The sequence below is a fragment of the Acomys minous genome (genome assembly GCF_964271855.1).
Source record: "Acomys minous genome assembly, chromosome: 10".
NCBI classification, from domain to species: domain Eukaryota; kingdom Metazoa; phylum Chordata; class Mammalia; order Rodentia; family Muridae; genus Acomys; species Acomys minous.
The window spans coordinates 6474542-6490512 of NC_140491.1; the positions used below are offsets into that span (position 1 = coordinate 6474542).

The following is a 15971-nucleotide window of genomic DNA, read 5'->3' on the forward strand; positions in this document are numbered from 1 at the left end:
CTCATCCCATTTCCACTTTATGTCTTGTGTCCCTCACTGAATATGAGGCACACCTTTTTGGCTTTACTGGCTGGATGACAAGGTCTTGAGATAGACTGCCTCTGCCATTCTCCCCACCTTTACTTGCTGGGATCATAGGTTTGAGTCACCGTATCCCCAGCTTTTACAAGGTGATCTGTGTTTAGGTCCTCGTGCTTGTACAGTATGCACTTTACCAACTGAGCCGCCTCCCAGGTCCTGTCCCCCTCTTTCTCAACACCCACTTTTTTTTTTTAAGTAATAGGCCCTGGAACTTGCTGGCTGATTACTCCGAGATCAAATTGCCTCTGCATCCTGAGTGCTGAGGTTAAAGGCATGCGACACCACACTTGGCGTCACCTCTGAGCTTTTAAAAATCTTTTTACATATTTACTTAATGTGTATAGGTGCTTGGTCTGCTGTCCTCCTAGCTTTTGCCTGGTCGCTGTAAGGGACATCCTGGAACTGGAGCTGTAGATGGTTGTGTGCCCCTGTGTGCGAGCCAAACTCTGGCCCTGTGGAAGAGCCACTAGTGCTGTTCACCACTGAATCATCTCTCCAGCCCCTATGAGCTTTAGTGCTGCGTATCACTAGCTGAGGGTAATCACAGATGTTCACAGGTCGTTTCCCAGTGCAGAAGTGTCTAATCAAGTGCATGATTTCTTAATTTATTAGTGTATTAAAATTAAAACCAAAACACCTCACTTGACTCTATACCACATAGGATTTGAGAAATGTGTCTAGATTTCCAAGTTAAAATTTCCTGCTGCTGCTCCTTCATAGCTGCTTCTTATAGTACGTGGAATCATCTGACTGAGCCCTTAACTGTGAGGGCCTCCTCACCTGCTTCATCTGCCTGAATTGGTCAAAGTGGTTAGGGAACAGCCCGCTTTCAGTGTATGGAACTAATGCTGTATTCTGTGGTTAATAGATACATTCTTCTCCTGAAACCCAAAACCGTAAGTTAGTTGGCTAAATGTTAGGTGGAAGCCAAAAAATTGACTATGCTCTTAAGTATAATAGTGAAAGGGGCCCTCTGATTTCTTCCCTTCACTCTCTAGAGTTGTATTCAGTGAGAGAAGTAACAGTTTGTCACTAGTCCAGAGCATATTTACAGTTTGAAAATAGAACCTTACTGTTTGACAGGTGACGTCACATATGGGACTGTAACCGTGAGCCATTCTATTGGACTAACTCACCAGTGATTACTGTGGAGTAGGTGCAGAGATGACAGGTGCTAAGACATAGAGCTCCTCACCAACTAAATTCTAGCCCGGTGAGTTTTGATATTTAGAAATTATTTTTTAGTTTGGTTTCCAGTTTTTTTAGTCCACTCTTGAAGAGCAGAGTTCAATTCACTTTCCCCTTTTCTCCATTAAGGGTCATATAATGTTTATGCTACAAGGTTTATTATTTATACCTGAGTTTTGTGGTATAATACACTTGGAGAGATGGGTCAGTGGTTAAGAGTGCTCTGTTCCTGCAGAGGACCTGGGTTTAGCTCCTAGCACCCATGTTTGATGGCTGTGGCCACCTGTAACTCCAGGTCCTGGCCATCTGATATCTTTGGTGGCCCGAGGCACCCAAGTTTACATGAACATTTCCCCTCCCCCAACAGATATACACATAAATACTTTTTGTTTGTTTGTTTTTTGTTTTTGAGACAGGGTTTTTCTGTGTAGCCTTGACTGTCCTAGACCAGGCTGGCCTCGAACTCACAGCGGTTCACCTGTCTCCCAAGTGACATATATATAATTTTTTCATAAATTTAAAATTTAAAAACCCTGATCTTTTCTTGTGTCTCCCCACCCCCCCACATCTATGCAGCCCTGTCTTGGATCTACTCTGTAGACCACGGGGGCTCAATTTACAGAAATCCACCTGCCTCTGCCTCCTGAGTGTACAGGAAGCACCTCCAGGTTTGATGGCACATTCCAGTAATTGCGGATCTTGAGAGGCGATGGCAAGAGTTCAAGGCCACCCAGGCCTACATGAGATCCTGTCCCAGAAAAGAAAAGAAGTGTATACCTCTTTATTAAAGGATTATCCTGCCTTTGATTCTTACAGTCTCCCCTAGTTCCTTCTGTGTTTTGTTGAGAACTCATTAGGGTGTGCTGGGGATGTCACTTAGTGGGAGAATCATTGTATTGAGGACCTAGCCCTAGTCCAAGCCTTAGACATGGAGGGAAAAAAGAAACTTGTTTGTTGATTGAATGATATGTACCAAAGAAGTCAGGCTCTAGGGGTTGGAGAGATGGCTCAGAGCTTAGCAACACTTCTTGCTCTCTCTTTTCTTTCTTTCTTTTATTTTTTTATTTTTTTATTATATATATATATATTTTGTTTGTTTGTTTGTTTTTTGGGACAGGGTTTCTCTGTGTAGCCTTGGGTGTCCTGGACTTACTTTGTAGACCAGGCTGGCCTCGAACTCAGTGATCTGCCTGCCCCAGCCCTCCAAATGATGAGATTAAAGGCGTGCGCCACCACTGCCCAGCTCAAGGCTGGTCTTAATTCCTGATATTCTTGCTTGTTTTTTGAGCCCTGGAATTAAAAAGGTGTGCCATTACAACTATCGCTCTCACGCGCTCTCTCTCTCTCTGTTCTTCGAGACAGGGTTTCGCAGTGTAGCCTTGATTGTCCTGGACTCACTCTGTAGTCTAGGCTGGCCTCGAACTCCCAGGGATCCACTGGCCTCTGCCTCCTGAGTGCTGGTGCTACCATGGCCGGCTCACAACTAGCTTTCTTGTAGTTTTGATTTGCTTTTCTCTGGTGAGAATCTTTTCATGTATTGATTAGCAACTTGTATGTACATCTTTCTTGGGGGGAAAAAGATAAATCCTTTGTCTATTAACAAAAACAAAAAAATTACATTTGCTGATTTGTGTGACATTGACAGGGTTATACATTTGTTATAGTGCATATATGGAGGTCACAGGACAACTTGAGGGAGGAGTTAGTTCTCTTTTGAAAAGAAATGAGTCCTAGGGCTCTCACTTGGGTCACCAGACCTGGTAGCAAATACCCTTACACTTAGCACCATCTTTCTAGCTTTCTTTTTAAGAGTTTCTTTGTAAGCTCTTGCCCATTCGTAAAAAAACAAAAAACAAAATACTTTTTATCACTGAATTATAAGAGTGTATACACACAAGCCAGGCGGTGGTGGCCCACGCCTTTAATCCCAGCACTCGGGAGGTAGAGGCAGAGGCAGGTGGATTGCTGTGAGTTCGAGGCCAGCCTGGTCTACAAAGTGAGTCTAGGACAACCAAGGCTACACAGAGAAACCCTGTCTCCAAAAAACAGAAACAAACAAACAAACAAAAAACCAAAACTGTTTATGTAGGCAGTTCATATTTTAAGAAATACTTAGGCTTGAGAGGTGGCTCAGCAGTTCAAAGCACTGGCTGTTCTTCCAGAGGACCCAGCACCCACATGGCAACAAAACAAAACAAAAAAGAGTGCATACACACCCACCCACCACATGTGCACAATTCAAACACCTTAATAAAAACATTTACTTTTTTTTTTTTTGAGACAGGTTCTCACTGTATAGCCCAATTGTCTAGAACTCAGTATGTAGAGCAGGCTGGCCTCTGGAAGATCCACTTACCTCTGCCCCTGTGTAGTGGGGTTAAAGGTGTGTGCTGCCAAGACCAGCAAAAGATTCTTCAGTATACACTTCTGGCACCATTGTCAAGAATTAGATCATTTCCATTGGACTGGTATGATGGCCCCTCTGCTCTGTTCCATCACATTACTTTTGTGTTAGTGACCTGATTTTTGTTTGTGGTTTTGAAATATAATTTGAAATCAAGAGCTTAATGTATCCACAATTTCTCTTTTTGCTTAAACTTGTTTTAGAATTTTAAGATTGGTTTTTCTATTTCTGTCAAATCAGTCATACGAGTTTTGGCATTGCATTGACCATGTAGCTCACTTGGGGTGACGTGACAGTTGCACAGCATTTATTCTGCTGTCCCTAGGCATGAAACACCCTCTTGTCTTATGGTGTCTTCTTACATGGTGTTTAACAGTTTTCACTGTAGAAGTCCTTCACCTTATTCGTTAGGTTTATTTGTGGGGCTTCATTATTTATTTTCTGCCTTTTTTTTTTTAAGGCGTGTGCTCATGGAGGGCAAGGACATCTTGGAGGAGTCTCACCTCTCCTCCTCACAGGGATCCCAGGCATCAGTCTCCAGTTTGGCAGCACATGCCTGGGATTATAGGCGTGTGCCACCACGCCTGCCTTAGATTTTATTTTATGTGCTTGTGTGTTCTGTCTTACATGTATGTACATACACCACATGTGTGTTTGATGGCAGATAAGAGCTTCAGTTCCTCTGAAAGCAGAGTTAAAGATTGTTGTGAGCCGCCATGTGGGTGCTGGGAGCCAAACTGGGGTTCTCTGCTGGAGCCACACGTGCTCCTAATCACCTAGCCGCTCATTATCTCCTGAGCCCATTTGTTCTGTTTTCCTTTTCTATCCCCCCTCCCCCCCAGGGTCGAATTTATTGTAAATTGGTCTTTTAACTGTTTACTGAGGCATGATCTGAACTGCTGATCCTTCTGTCTTCACCTCCCTGATGCTCGGATTACTGTTGTTTACTATACACGTTGGCACTCTGCTGACTATCACCCGCACCACCCCCATCGGTCCCTTGTAGTCCTGCGCTTGCTTTGTAGACTGGACTGGCTGCAAACTCACAGTGGTCTGCCTGCCTTTGCCTCCTGAGTGCTGGGATCAAAAGTGTGCACAACCACGCCCAGCGATTTTTTTTTCTTTTTTAAATGCTGCTACTTTGCTAAAAGTAGTTATCACAGTTTTTACTAGTTTGCTTTCGGTACTCTGATAAACACCATCAACTAAAAACAACTTGGGGAAGAAAGGAGTTATTTGTCTCATATATCCTGATCATAGTGGAGGGAAGTTAGGGCATGATTTCAAGCAAAAGTGGAAGCCACAACCACAGAGGAATGCTGCTTATTGGTTTGCTTCCCTTGGCTTGCTCAGCTGCTGTTACTTATAGATGACCCAGTTCCAGCTGCCTAGAAATGGGCAGTGTGTTGGGCCTTCCAACATTAACCACCTAAGAAAATGCCCCATAGGCTAATGTAATGGAGGAAATTCTTTCCAGGTGACTCTAGTTAGTGTCAAGTTGACAAAAATAACAAACAAACAACAAATGAACAAATAAACCCAACCAAAACAACAACAAAACCCAATCAGCACAATGCCTATGTGCTTTTTGGTTAGTCTTTAGGGGCTACACGAACTTTAGAGATTTCTTTGCCACTGCTTGTTCCATCAGCTTATGGGCTGGTCAGGTTCTCGCGGGCTTGTTCACAGGTGGAGGTGGGTGGGTGGGAGCAGGAAATGTCCAAACTGAAGGCTGTCCTCAGCACTCACGAGCAGTAGAAGCAAACAGAGCACTGCGTTTACCCTGGCGCAGATCTGAGAGAACCAGACACTTAACTCTGCTGCTCTGGTGTTCTTAGACCTGTGTCAGCTATAAGCCATCCTGTGACAGGAGGAAGCTGGAGAAATGCAGTGATCCAAACTCACCAGGTTTGGGCTTACGGGTCTTAGTCCTGCCTTGCAGCAAACTACTACCAAGTGAGGCAGTGTCATAGGATCACAGCAGTCAACCTCCATAGACTTGAGCTCCCTGCTGCTCCAACTCACCGGGTGCATGGCCAGCCCTTTCCCTCTGCACAGCTGCCTCTTGGGGTTTTTCTCTATGTGTTCCTTGTAGCCTGATGTCCTTAGGCTTCCTGACTTGTTTCTAGATTTTTAGAATAGTCTAGTTCTCAAAAACAAAGCAAAGCAAAACAGAAGGTCCCCCTTTCATGATGGTGCTAAGCTGACACATTCTGAGTTATCGAGAGCAGCAGGAAGTTGGTTTCTGCTCCAGTGCTAGTCTGTCACTGCAGGAGGAGTAGCTGTAACATACAGTCCCTGCCCTGGATTTAAGGCTTCTGAGCACGGTGGGTCTCTCTGGTAGTTAAGACTATCAGTTTGTTGTCGCAGAGATGCAAGCCTTAGCTTTTGGTTTTGTCTTGAACCTCTTCACCCTGGGTGGGTAGACAGAATTGGAGTTGTAATTTACAGACTACTTCCTACGTTTCTAAGTTGCCTTTCTGTTTTCCCAAGTTTTTGAGCTGTCTTGTTGACTCTAAACTATGTGTTGGAATATCATTTCTGTCTGTCTCTTTTGGTTTTATGAGACAGGGTTTCTCTGTGTAGCCCTGGCTGTCCTGTACTCAATAGACTAGGCTGGCCACGAACTCACCAAAGATCGCCTGCTTTTGCCTCCGGAGTGCTAGGATTAAAGATGTGCACCACCACACCTGACCCTAGTTTGACATTTTTTACCTTCACTCTTCTCTCATAGAATCCCATAAAGGAAATATCTCTACTCTTAGTTCTTGAATCTTTCTTTCTTTTCTTTTTTTGGTTTTTCAAAACGGTTTCTCTGTGTTAACAGCCCTGGCTGTCCTGGACTTAATTTGTAGACCAGGTTGGCCCCGAACTCAAAGAGATCCACCTGCTTCTGCCTCCTCAGTGTTGGGATTAAAGGCATGCACCACCACGCCAGCTTATATTTTTCTTTTATCATCAAAAAGTGTTAGATTTTATGAAATACTTTTTCTTCATCTTTCATGATTTTATTTTATATTACAATTGTATTATGTTACTTGGTGTTCAGATATTAAACCAACCGTGCATTCCTAATATAAATCCTACTTGGTCATAGTAAAATTTATATATATATATGCTGTAGTTAGCTTTCTGTTGCTGTGGTAAACTCTCCATGACCAAAGCCAACTTGAGGAGAACAGGTTTATTTAGCGTACGTGTTCCTCATTGAGGGAAGCCGAGGCAGTAGTAACCCCAACAGGCCAGGACCCTGAAGCACAGGAGGTGGGGTGCTGCTTGCTGCTTTTGCTCTTCTAGGCTCATTCTCGCTAGCTCCCCTCCAAGACAGGGCCTCACTTTGTAGACCACTGGCTTCAAACTCAGATCTGCTTGCCTCTACCTTACAAGTACAGGGATTAAGATGTGTACCACTACACCTGGCTCTCAGCTTGTTTTATTTATACGACTCAGGACCTCCTCACAGTGGGCTGGGCCTTCACAAATCAATCATCAGTCAAGAAAATGTCTCCACAGACTTGCCCTACAGGCCAGTCTGATGGGGGCATTTTCTCAGTTGAGGTTCCCTCTTCCCTGATGACTCTAGCTTATATCAAGGTGATAAAAAAACTAACCAACAAAGTTACTGAATTTGGCTTATTGGTATTTTGTTGAAGTTTTTTTGTTTGTTTTTGTTGTTGTTGCTGCTGTTGTGTATGTGTGGTTTTGTTTGTTTGTTTGTTTGTTTTTTGAGACAGGGTCTCTCTGTGTTAGCCTTAGCTGTCCTAGATTCACTTTGTAGATCAGGCTGGTCTGGAATTCAACAGTGATCTGCCTGCCTCTGCCTCCTGAGTGCTGGGATTAAAGGTGTATGCCACCATGCCTGACTCCATTTATTTTTATTTTATGTGCATTGGTGGTTTGCCTGCGTGTATGTCTTTGTGAGGGTGTCAGATTTGGGGTTACAGACAGTTGTCAGCTGTCATGTGGGTGCTGGGATTTGTACCCAGGTCCTCTAGAAGAGCAGTTAGCGCTCCTAACTACTGAGCCATCTCTCCAGCCCTCCTTTCATCTGTTATATAACTTGTTAGTATTTTATAGTTTGTTTTATTTTTGTACAGTCAGAAATATCTTTCATTTGAATCTCGATTTAGTCATTTCTTCCTGGTTAATCTAGCTTGAATTGTTAATTTTGTTAGGCTACTCAAAGAACTGGCCACTTAGTTTTCTTTTCACTTGTCTGTTGAGTTGACATTTAGTGTAGGAAAGCTTTGTTCTGTTTCTCCGCCACTGTCTCTCTTCTCTGGTCTTGCTTCTTGCTTCTAGGGAATTTCCTTGTGATTTTCCTTGGGCTCTCACAGTTAACACCATAATTATTTCCATCTGTCTTTTTCTACATACATATACATACTTGTTTACTAGAATCTTCTTCCTCTAATTCTTAATCCATTCAACAACAAAAGAAATTAAGAAAAAGAAACCAACCAATGTTTTCATTTCATTCACAAGCAAAAATACTTTAAATAATGATTACTCACTTTACAAGTACAGCAAATGATACACCATTGTCAAAGAAGACAGTTGACTCTCAGGAAGCCAGCAGACTAGCTCAAGTTTGAGGCCAGCATGCAATACACACAGTGAGTTCCAGGCCAGCTAGGGCTTCATAGTGAGACCCTGTCTCAAAAAAGGAAAGGAGAGTGGTGCTGCGGGTGGGAAGCTAAGGGAGTCAAAGCAGCATTCTTCCTAGCTCTTGCCTTGGTTTCTGCCCTGACTCCCTCAGCCGTGCACTGTGGTGTGGAAATGTAAGCCAGGTAAGCCCTTTCCTCCCACAAGTCCCAGCAACAGAGCAGCAAGCGAATAGCTCAGCAGCACCATCCTGGGAAACAATTCTTTTAACACATGAGCACTTGGAAGAAGATACTCAGAATCCTCACTGTATTCTTTCTGCCCTAGACCACCAAGGGTTTTGTTTGCCCCGAGACAGGGTCTCTCTGTGTGACCTTGGCTGTCCTGGACTCACTTTGTAGACCAGGCTGGCCTCGAACTCACAGCAATCCACCTGCCTCTGCCTCACAAGTGCTGGGATTAAAGGTATGCGCCACCATGCCCAGTTTATTTGCTTATTTTGCTGATTGGCTTGGAATTCACAACAGAGATCAGGCTACCCTTCAACTTATGGGAACCTCTCCTCCCAAGTGCTAAAAGTACAGATAATAGGCCTATATATTTTCTTAAAAGTAATTTTAAGTTTACCTGCACTGCCCCTTCAGTTTGACTTTCTGAGTTATATCCTTTACAATAAAGCTGTAAATGATACTTATGTTCATATTCTTATAGCAATTATTGAGCCTGAAAGAGTTATAGCTGGTTTGTCAGAAGTACTGTGTTCCCACAAGACTTCCGGCTGGCATCTGAAGTGGCAGAGGAGAGTCTGGTGAATAAGCTTACCTGTTAAATATTTATTCACATATTTTATTTATATGAGTGCTCTGTGTTCATGCACACCAGAAGAGGGAATCAGATCCCATTACAAATGGTTATGAGCTGCCATGTGGTTCCTGGGAATTGAATTCAGGACGTCTGGAAGAGCAGTCACACACTCTTAAAGGCTGAGTCATCTCTCCAGTCCCAGAAGCTTACCTTTTAACTTGTGAGATCTATACAAATTCCAGAACATTATTGTTGTGAGATGGGTAGGACAGTCACTCACTGGGTGTCAGAGAATTGATGTCATGTCCCTAGTGCTGGGACTAACGGCATGCACCACCATGCCCCACCCAAGATCTTCTTTTTTAAGTTGCCTTGATAATAAAGTGTTATCATGACAATAGAAAAGTAACTAAGACACTTATTAATGACGATATTTGTATGATTACTTAGTTCATATTTCTTATTGTTAGTAGGATTAGAATGAAAAAAATCTTGTGGCTGAGCATGGTGGTACACATCTGTAATTCTAGCACTGGAGTAGATTAGCTTGATGGCAGAGAGGATTCTTCAGTGGATGGTGGCAAAAAAGTGGTGGATTTCCACGGTGTGAACTGTTCTCCTTCTGTCTTTTTATTGGGGTTCTCAGATGTTTATGGAGCCAGATAAATGATGGGAACCCTCAAAACTGTGGTGCTAAGACGATGTGGAAACACTGTTATAATGAAGCAAGTAACAGGGCGGTGCTGGTGGTGTCAGCTGGTTTGGCAAGGTCTTGTTTCTCGCGCTTGTGTGATTACCTGCTGTCCTGCTGTAAGGCAGCACTGCTGCTGCATCAGCCTTGAGCAGTCAGTCATGTAGCCGCCTCCTGTTGCTGGCCAACTGGCCTCAAAGGTAGTCTTGCTTCTGGCTTCTTGGTTTTTGTTTGTTTTGTTTTTTTTGAGACAGGGTCTCTCTGTGTAGCTATGGCTGTCCTGGACTTGCTTTGTAGATCAGGCTGGCCTTGAACTCACAGCGATCTGCCTGCCTCTGCCTCCGCCTCCAGATTCCTTATATCGCTTTCTCTCTTACCCACCTCAATCCCTTTCAATACTGGGTATGAGAAAAAGAAGGCGAGTGGGGAGAAGGGTGTAGTTTTGTTTTTTTGTTTTGTTTTGTTTTTGGTTTTTTAAGCTACTTCCTGCTGTTTAGGGTCATTGGGTTCTTTGGAGCAAGTCCAATCTGTCATCAGGATATTCAGCCAGCAAGAGCAAATGGAACAGCAGCCTCTCTTCCTTCCCCAGTTGTCTCCTCCAAGGCGTCTTCTCACAGTCTTTGTTCCTCTCTCTTTCTGGGCTTTCTTTCGTATTTATTCCAACTGGCAAAGGCCATGCCCTCTCATGAGGAAGTTACCAGCTGTGGACAAACTGGAACAGCTCCCATAATCCCACACCTGGGATTAAACAAGAACATGTTTATAATAAGCCGGAATTTCCACATCTATATATACCATGTATGTGTCTAGTGCCTGCAGAGGCCAGAAAAGGCACTGGAGTTACACACGGTTATGAGCTGACCAGTATGTGTGCTAGGAGCCAAACTCAGGCTCTTTGTAAGAACAGCAGTGCTCTTACCTACTGAGTCATCTCTCTAGCACTTACGTCTTCATCTTAATAGAATTATCCATGATAACATCATTTTATATTTTTGCCACCATTGTGTATTTCTTTTGGGGGTGGGAGGTTGAGGCAGGTTCTCTCTACATAGCCTTGTAGAGATACTCGCTCTGTATGTAGAGAGAGACTGTGTATATGTAAAGATTGACTCACTATGTAGATCAAATAGGCCTTGTATTCACAGAGATTTGCCTGCCACTGCCTCCCAAGTCCTAGGATGAAAGGTGTGGGCCACCACTGCCCAGATGTGTGTGTTTTTTGTGTGTGTGTTTAAATTTTTACTGCATTTTCTTTCTTGGCTGCTTTTTGTTTTTGTTCTCTCTCTTTTTTTTTTTTAAAGATAGGGTTTCTGTGTGTAGCTCTGGCTGTCCTGGACCTCACTTTGTAGACAAAGTGGGCTTTGGTCTCAGAGATCCAATGCTTCTGCCTCCCGAGATTAAAGGCACGCACCACCACTGTCCAGCCCTATTTTCATCCTGTGTAGACAACTCACATGCCACCTGTTTTCAAAATGCACTATAAAACTACAGTAATCAGGGCTGGGAAAAGGCTCTGTGTAAAGCAATTGCTGGGCAAATGTGGGCACTGGCAGTTTGGATCCCTAGACTCCACGTAAATGTCATGTGAACATTTCAGCTGACCTGCAACTCTAACCTTAGATGGCAGAGACTCAACTCTCTGTCAACAAAGCTAGGTGCCTAGCAAGACCTGCCATATCAGTAAGCTCTGAGTTTATTTTATTTTTTGTTTCTGTTTTTGTTTTTCAAGACTGGGTTTCTCTATGATAGCTTTGGCTGTCCTGGACTCACTTTGTAGACCAGGCTGGCCTTGAACTCACATCGATCCGCCTGCCTCTGCCTCCTGAGTGCTGGGATTAAAGGTGTGCACCACCTCTGCCCAGCTAAGCTCGGGTTTGATTGAAATCCTGGCTTAATAAATACGGTAGAAAATGAATTGATCATGATTCTCAATGTCAACCTTTGGCCAACTCGTGTACACACACCTCTATACATATGCACTCACACATGCGCCCCTTCCAGACTTCCAAACATGTATGCACACATATAGAGTACCCACTGACATGAAAAAAAAAGCGAGGGAGGGGGGAACTGTAGTAATCAAAACAGGCACAAGCTGGGCGACAGACACTTAAGCTACAGGAATATAACAGTAAAAAAATAGTCTGCACATCTCATTGCCATTAGTCTTTAAACAAAAAGCCTAAACAACTCAAGGGAGAAAGAATAGGTTTGGTGTTGGAGGAAGAAGCAGTGGCGGAGGAGGGAGGAGGAGGAAGAGGAGGGAAGAGGAGGAGGAAGTGGTGGTGGTGGTGGTGGTGGTGGTGGTGGTGGATGTGTTTAGCAATGTTGCTGTGGTGCTTGTCAAAGCTTTCAGCACATACAGGAATTAACCCCAAGAGAAGTGCAGATAGAGATCGGTGTCCAGCCTAAAACTATAGAACTTAACTAGTAAACTTAAGAAAATCTTTGCAGCTTGACTGGGCAAAGATTTCTCATATCACAGTAAGCAAAACCATAAAGGAAAAAAGTTCATAAATTGAACCTAGGCTTGATCTGGAGGTGCAGGCCTTTGATTTTCAGCACTGTGGCTCTGAGCTATTTCTTTAGCTGCCTCAAACTTTGCTGAAACACACTGTTCTGTGTGTAACACCGCACCCTTGGGGGCAGGGGAGGAAAAAAACATACAGAAATCAAAACCCTGGTACAGATGGATAAACCACAGGAATGCGATAGACTGCTTTCTTGAAGCTTAGCTTTAGATAGCGGGGTGTCTGGGTCACCCTGCTCTTCTGTGCATCGTCTTGTGTGGCCTCATTTCCCAGGGCACTGCATGTGTCTGCCTGCTGTAGACAGATGCTTCCTAACATACAGGATCTAAAGATGAGGAGGGGTTGCTTGTGTTGTACAGTTTCTGTCACTGTGATTAAAAACCAGAAGCAACCTGGGAAGGAAGCTATCCACAGTCATACCACAGCCTACCATCAGAGGGATGGCTGTCAGCTATCCACAGTCATACCACAGCCTACCATCAGAGGGATGGCTGTCAGCTATCCACAGTCAATACCACAGCCTACCATCAGAGGGATGGCTGTCAGCTATCCACAGTCAATACCACAGCCTACCATCAGAGGGATGGCTGTCAGGGCAGGGCCTGAAGCAGGTCATGGAGGGTGCTGCGTCCTGACTGGTCCAGCCTGCTTCTCACCTGTACCATCCAGGACCACCCTCCCAGGGGGCACCTCCCCAGAGAGCTGGGTGCTTCCACATCAGTCTGGAGAGTGCCCTGCAAACTTGCTCATAGGCCAGTTCTTTGGAGGCATTTTCCACATTAAGATTTTCTTCTCTGGGCTAGAGAGACAGTTTAGCAGTTAAGAGCACTGGCTGTTCCTGCAGAAGACCTCGGTTCAGTTCCCAGCACCTACATGGAAGCTCACAACTGCTTTGTAACTCCAGTGTCAGGGGATCCAATGCCCTCTTTTGGCCTCCAAGGGTACCAGGGACACAGTGTGACGAAACACTCATACACAAAGTAATAACATTTTTTTAAAAAATTAAGATTCTTCCTAGATGAGCCTAGTTTGTGTCAAGTTGACATAAAATCTAGCCAGTACGTTGTAATAGTCTTGAAGGTTGCCTCAAGTGGTGTATGTTTCCCTATGTTCTTTGCATAGTCCTTTCTAACACAGAGTAGGCCTGACTTCAGTATTTATGGGGATATTGTAGTAGTCACAGTACTTAGCTTGTTCTGTTTTGTTTTTCCAGACAGGGTTTCTCTGTGTAGCCCAGGCTGTCCTGGACTCACTTTTTGTTAGCCATGCTAGCCTCGAACTTACAGCGATCCGCCTGCCTCTGCCTCCCAAGTGCTGGCATTATAAAGGCATGCACCCAGCTAGTACTTGCTTATTTTACAGCTACGTAGAGAGGCCACGGAGAGAACCTCACCCCTTTCATGCAGTAGTGCAGATTGGAGCCGCCTTGAATATGAGGTAGTACTGACATACCCTGTAGACTCATTTAAGGTTTCAGATGACATCTTTGTCATAGTGCAACCTTTTGAGAAATTCCAAGCTTCTAACCACTTGGCTTAAGCCATATTCCCAGTATTAACTGCATGATAAATACATAATTATTCTTTCAAGGTTCTCTGTTGGGTGTGGTGGTGGTGTATTTTGTTAGCAGTAGATGAAAACTATACACCTTTCACGGGTACTTTGAATAGTAGAAACAAGACTAAGTCTTGCTGTGTAACTCAAACTGGCTTCTAACTAGCTCTGTAGCTCAAGTTGGCCTTAAATTCAGCATAAGTTATTTATAATTAAAACTTTATTTATCAGAAATACAATTACATGAAACATTGAAATCTGGTTTTGTATTATACATAGATCAATAGCACTTCAAATGAAGTAGGCTTAAGAAACTTAGCGTGGTACCGCACACCTTTAATCCTAGCACTTGGAAGGCAGAGGCAGGTGGATCACTGTGAGTTCGAGGCCAACCTGGTAAGTCTAGGACAGCCAAAGCTACATAGAGTAACCCTGTCTCAAAAAAAAAAAAAAAAAAAAAAAAAAAAGAGGGGAAGAGCTGGGGAGCCTATATAATGCAACTTTGAAGCCTGGCATGGTGACACACACGCCTGTAATCCCAGTACTCGGGAGGCAGAGGCAGGTGGATCTCTGTGAGTTTGAGCCCAGCCTGGTCTACAAAATGAGTCTGGAACAGCCAAGGCTACACAGAGAAACTCTGTCTCAGAGGTCGGGGGGGGGGGGGGGCGGGAGAAAAGGAAAAAACCTGCAACTTTGCTGATAAAATGAAAATTATATGAAATATGCTAAATATCAAATTTGTTGAGTATATGTCGAAGCATTTGGACATATGCCTACCTCTGGTCTCAACTGCTTGAGAATCTGAGGATTACTTGAGGCCAAGAGCTTGATTCTCTGATAGCAAGATCCCATCTAAATACATAGTTCAATATGAACATGAATGGAAGTTTTTAAGTTTTCTTAAGAAACTCTGTTTCAAATACAAATAAGGTGTCTGAGTGCTCTACAGTTGGTACTTGGGTTTTTGTTTTGTTTTGTTTTGGTTTTGGTTTTGGTTTTGGTTTTTCAAGACAGGGTCTCTCTGTGTAGCCTTGGCTGTCCTGGACTCGCTTTGTAGACCAGGCTGGCCTCGAACTCACAGGGATCCGCCTGCCTCTGCCTCCGCCTCCCGAGTGCTGGGATTAAAGGTGTGTGCCACCACACCCGGCTGGTACTTGGGTTTTTAAGTAGGCTTCTTTGTGACCATGCTTCTCATGACTACAGTTCCCTTTTCAGGGTGAGTGTGTATGTGTGTGCATGCGCGCGCCCGCGTGTTGGTGGGTGTGGGTGTTAGGTCGCATGCTTGTGGTGGTTGGGAATGAAGCCAAAGCCCTGTACTCTGCCACTAGCTCCAGCTTCCTTTTCCCACATTTACAAATGGAAGGGGAGGAGGGACATCTTTACTGATTACTAAGTATTACAGGTTGCTATTATTATTATTATTTTTTTTTTACAGATGGTAGTGAAAACTTTTATGGATATGGATCAGGATTCAGAAGATGAAAAGCAACAGTATCTCCCATTAGCCTTGCACCTCGCATCTGAATTTTTTCTCAGGAACCCTAATAAAGATGTGCGCCTTCTCGTAGCATGTTGTTTGGCTGATATATTTCGAATCTATGCCCCAGAAGCTCCATACACTTCCCATGATAAACTTAAGGTAAACAAACTTTACTTTTATTTTTGTCATATGAATATAGGTTTTGATCGTAGTTTTCATATTATTTATCATCTACCGAAATAACTGGTATAGAATGAGGCTTTGAAAGGTAAAGATCAGAACTTATGCCGGTCTGTTCACATTTAACCTTCCTGTTAGTCCACCAGAAAAGCCCATTTGGATAAATAGTGGCTTAATGATCCTTTGTAAAACAGTAATATACTAGAATTACCCAGTCAAAAAGCTTTTCCCTTTACAGGTTATTAAATGCTGACAATCAAATATTCAAAATGGATTTTGGTGTTTCTATCTTTGTTCAAAACTATATATATATTTGTTTTTTTGAGACAGGATCTCTCTGTTCAACAGAGCGTAGCTGTCCTGAATGCACTTTATAGACCAAGCTGACCTCAAAGTCACAGAGGTTTGCCTGCTTCTGCCTCCTAAGTTCTGGGATTAAAGGCCCAACAAAAT

The 15971-nt window shown here is 43.6% G+C and overlaps 1 protein-coding gene across 3 annotated transcripts in view; it reads left to right on the plus strand.

Moving 5' to 3' along the window:
- The window catches only part of PDS5A (PDS5 cohesin associated factor A), a 95995-nt gene that overhangs the window by 11934 nt on the left and 68090 nt on the right, over window positions 1-15971 (plus strand). For all 3 annotated transcript variants that reach the window (XM_084797585.1, XM_084797586.1, XM_084797587.1), the window contains exon 3: window positions 15294-15497. In XM_084797585.1, coding sequence (XP_084653711.1) covers window positions 15294-15497 — 204 coding nt within the window. The remainder of the gene's footprint in view (window positions 1-15293; window positions 15498-15971) is intronic.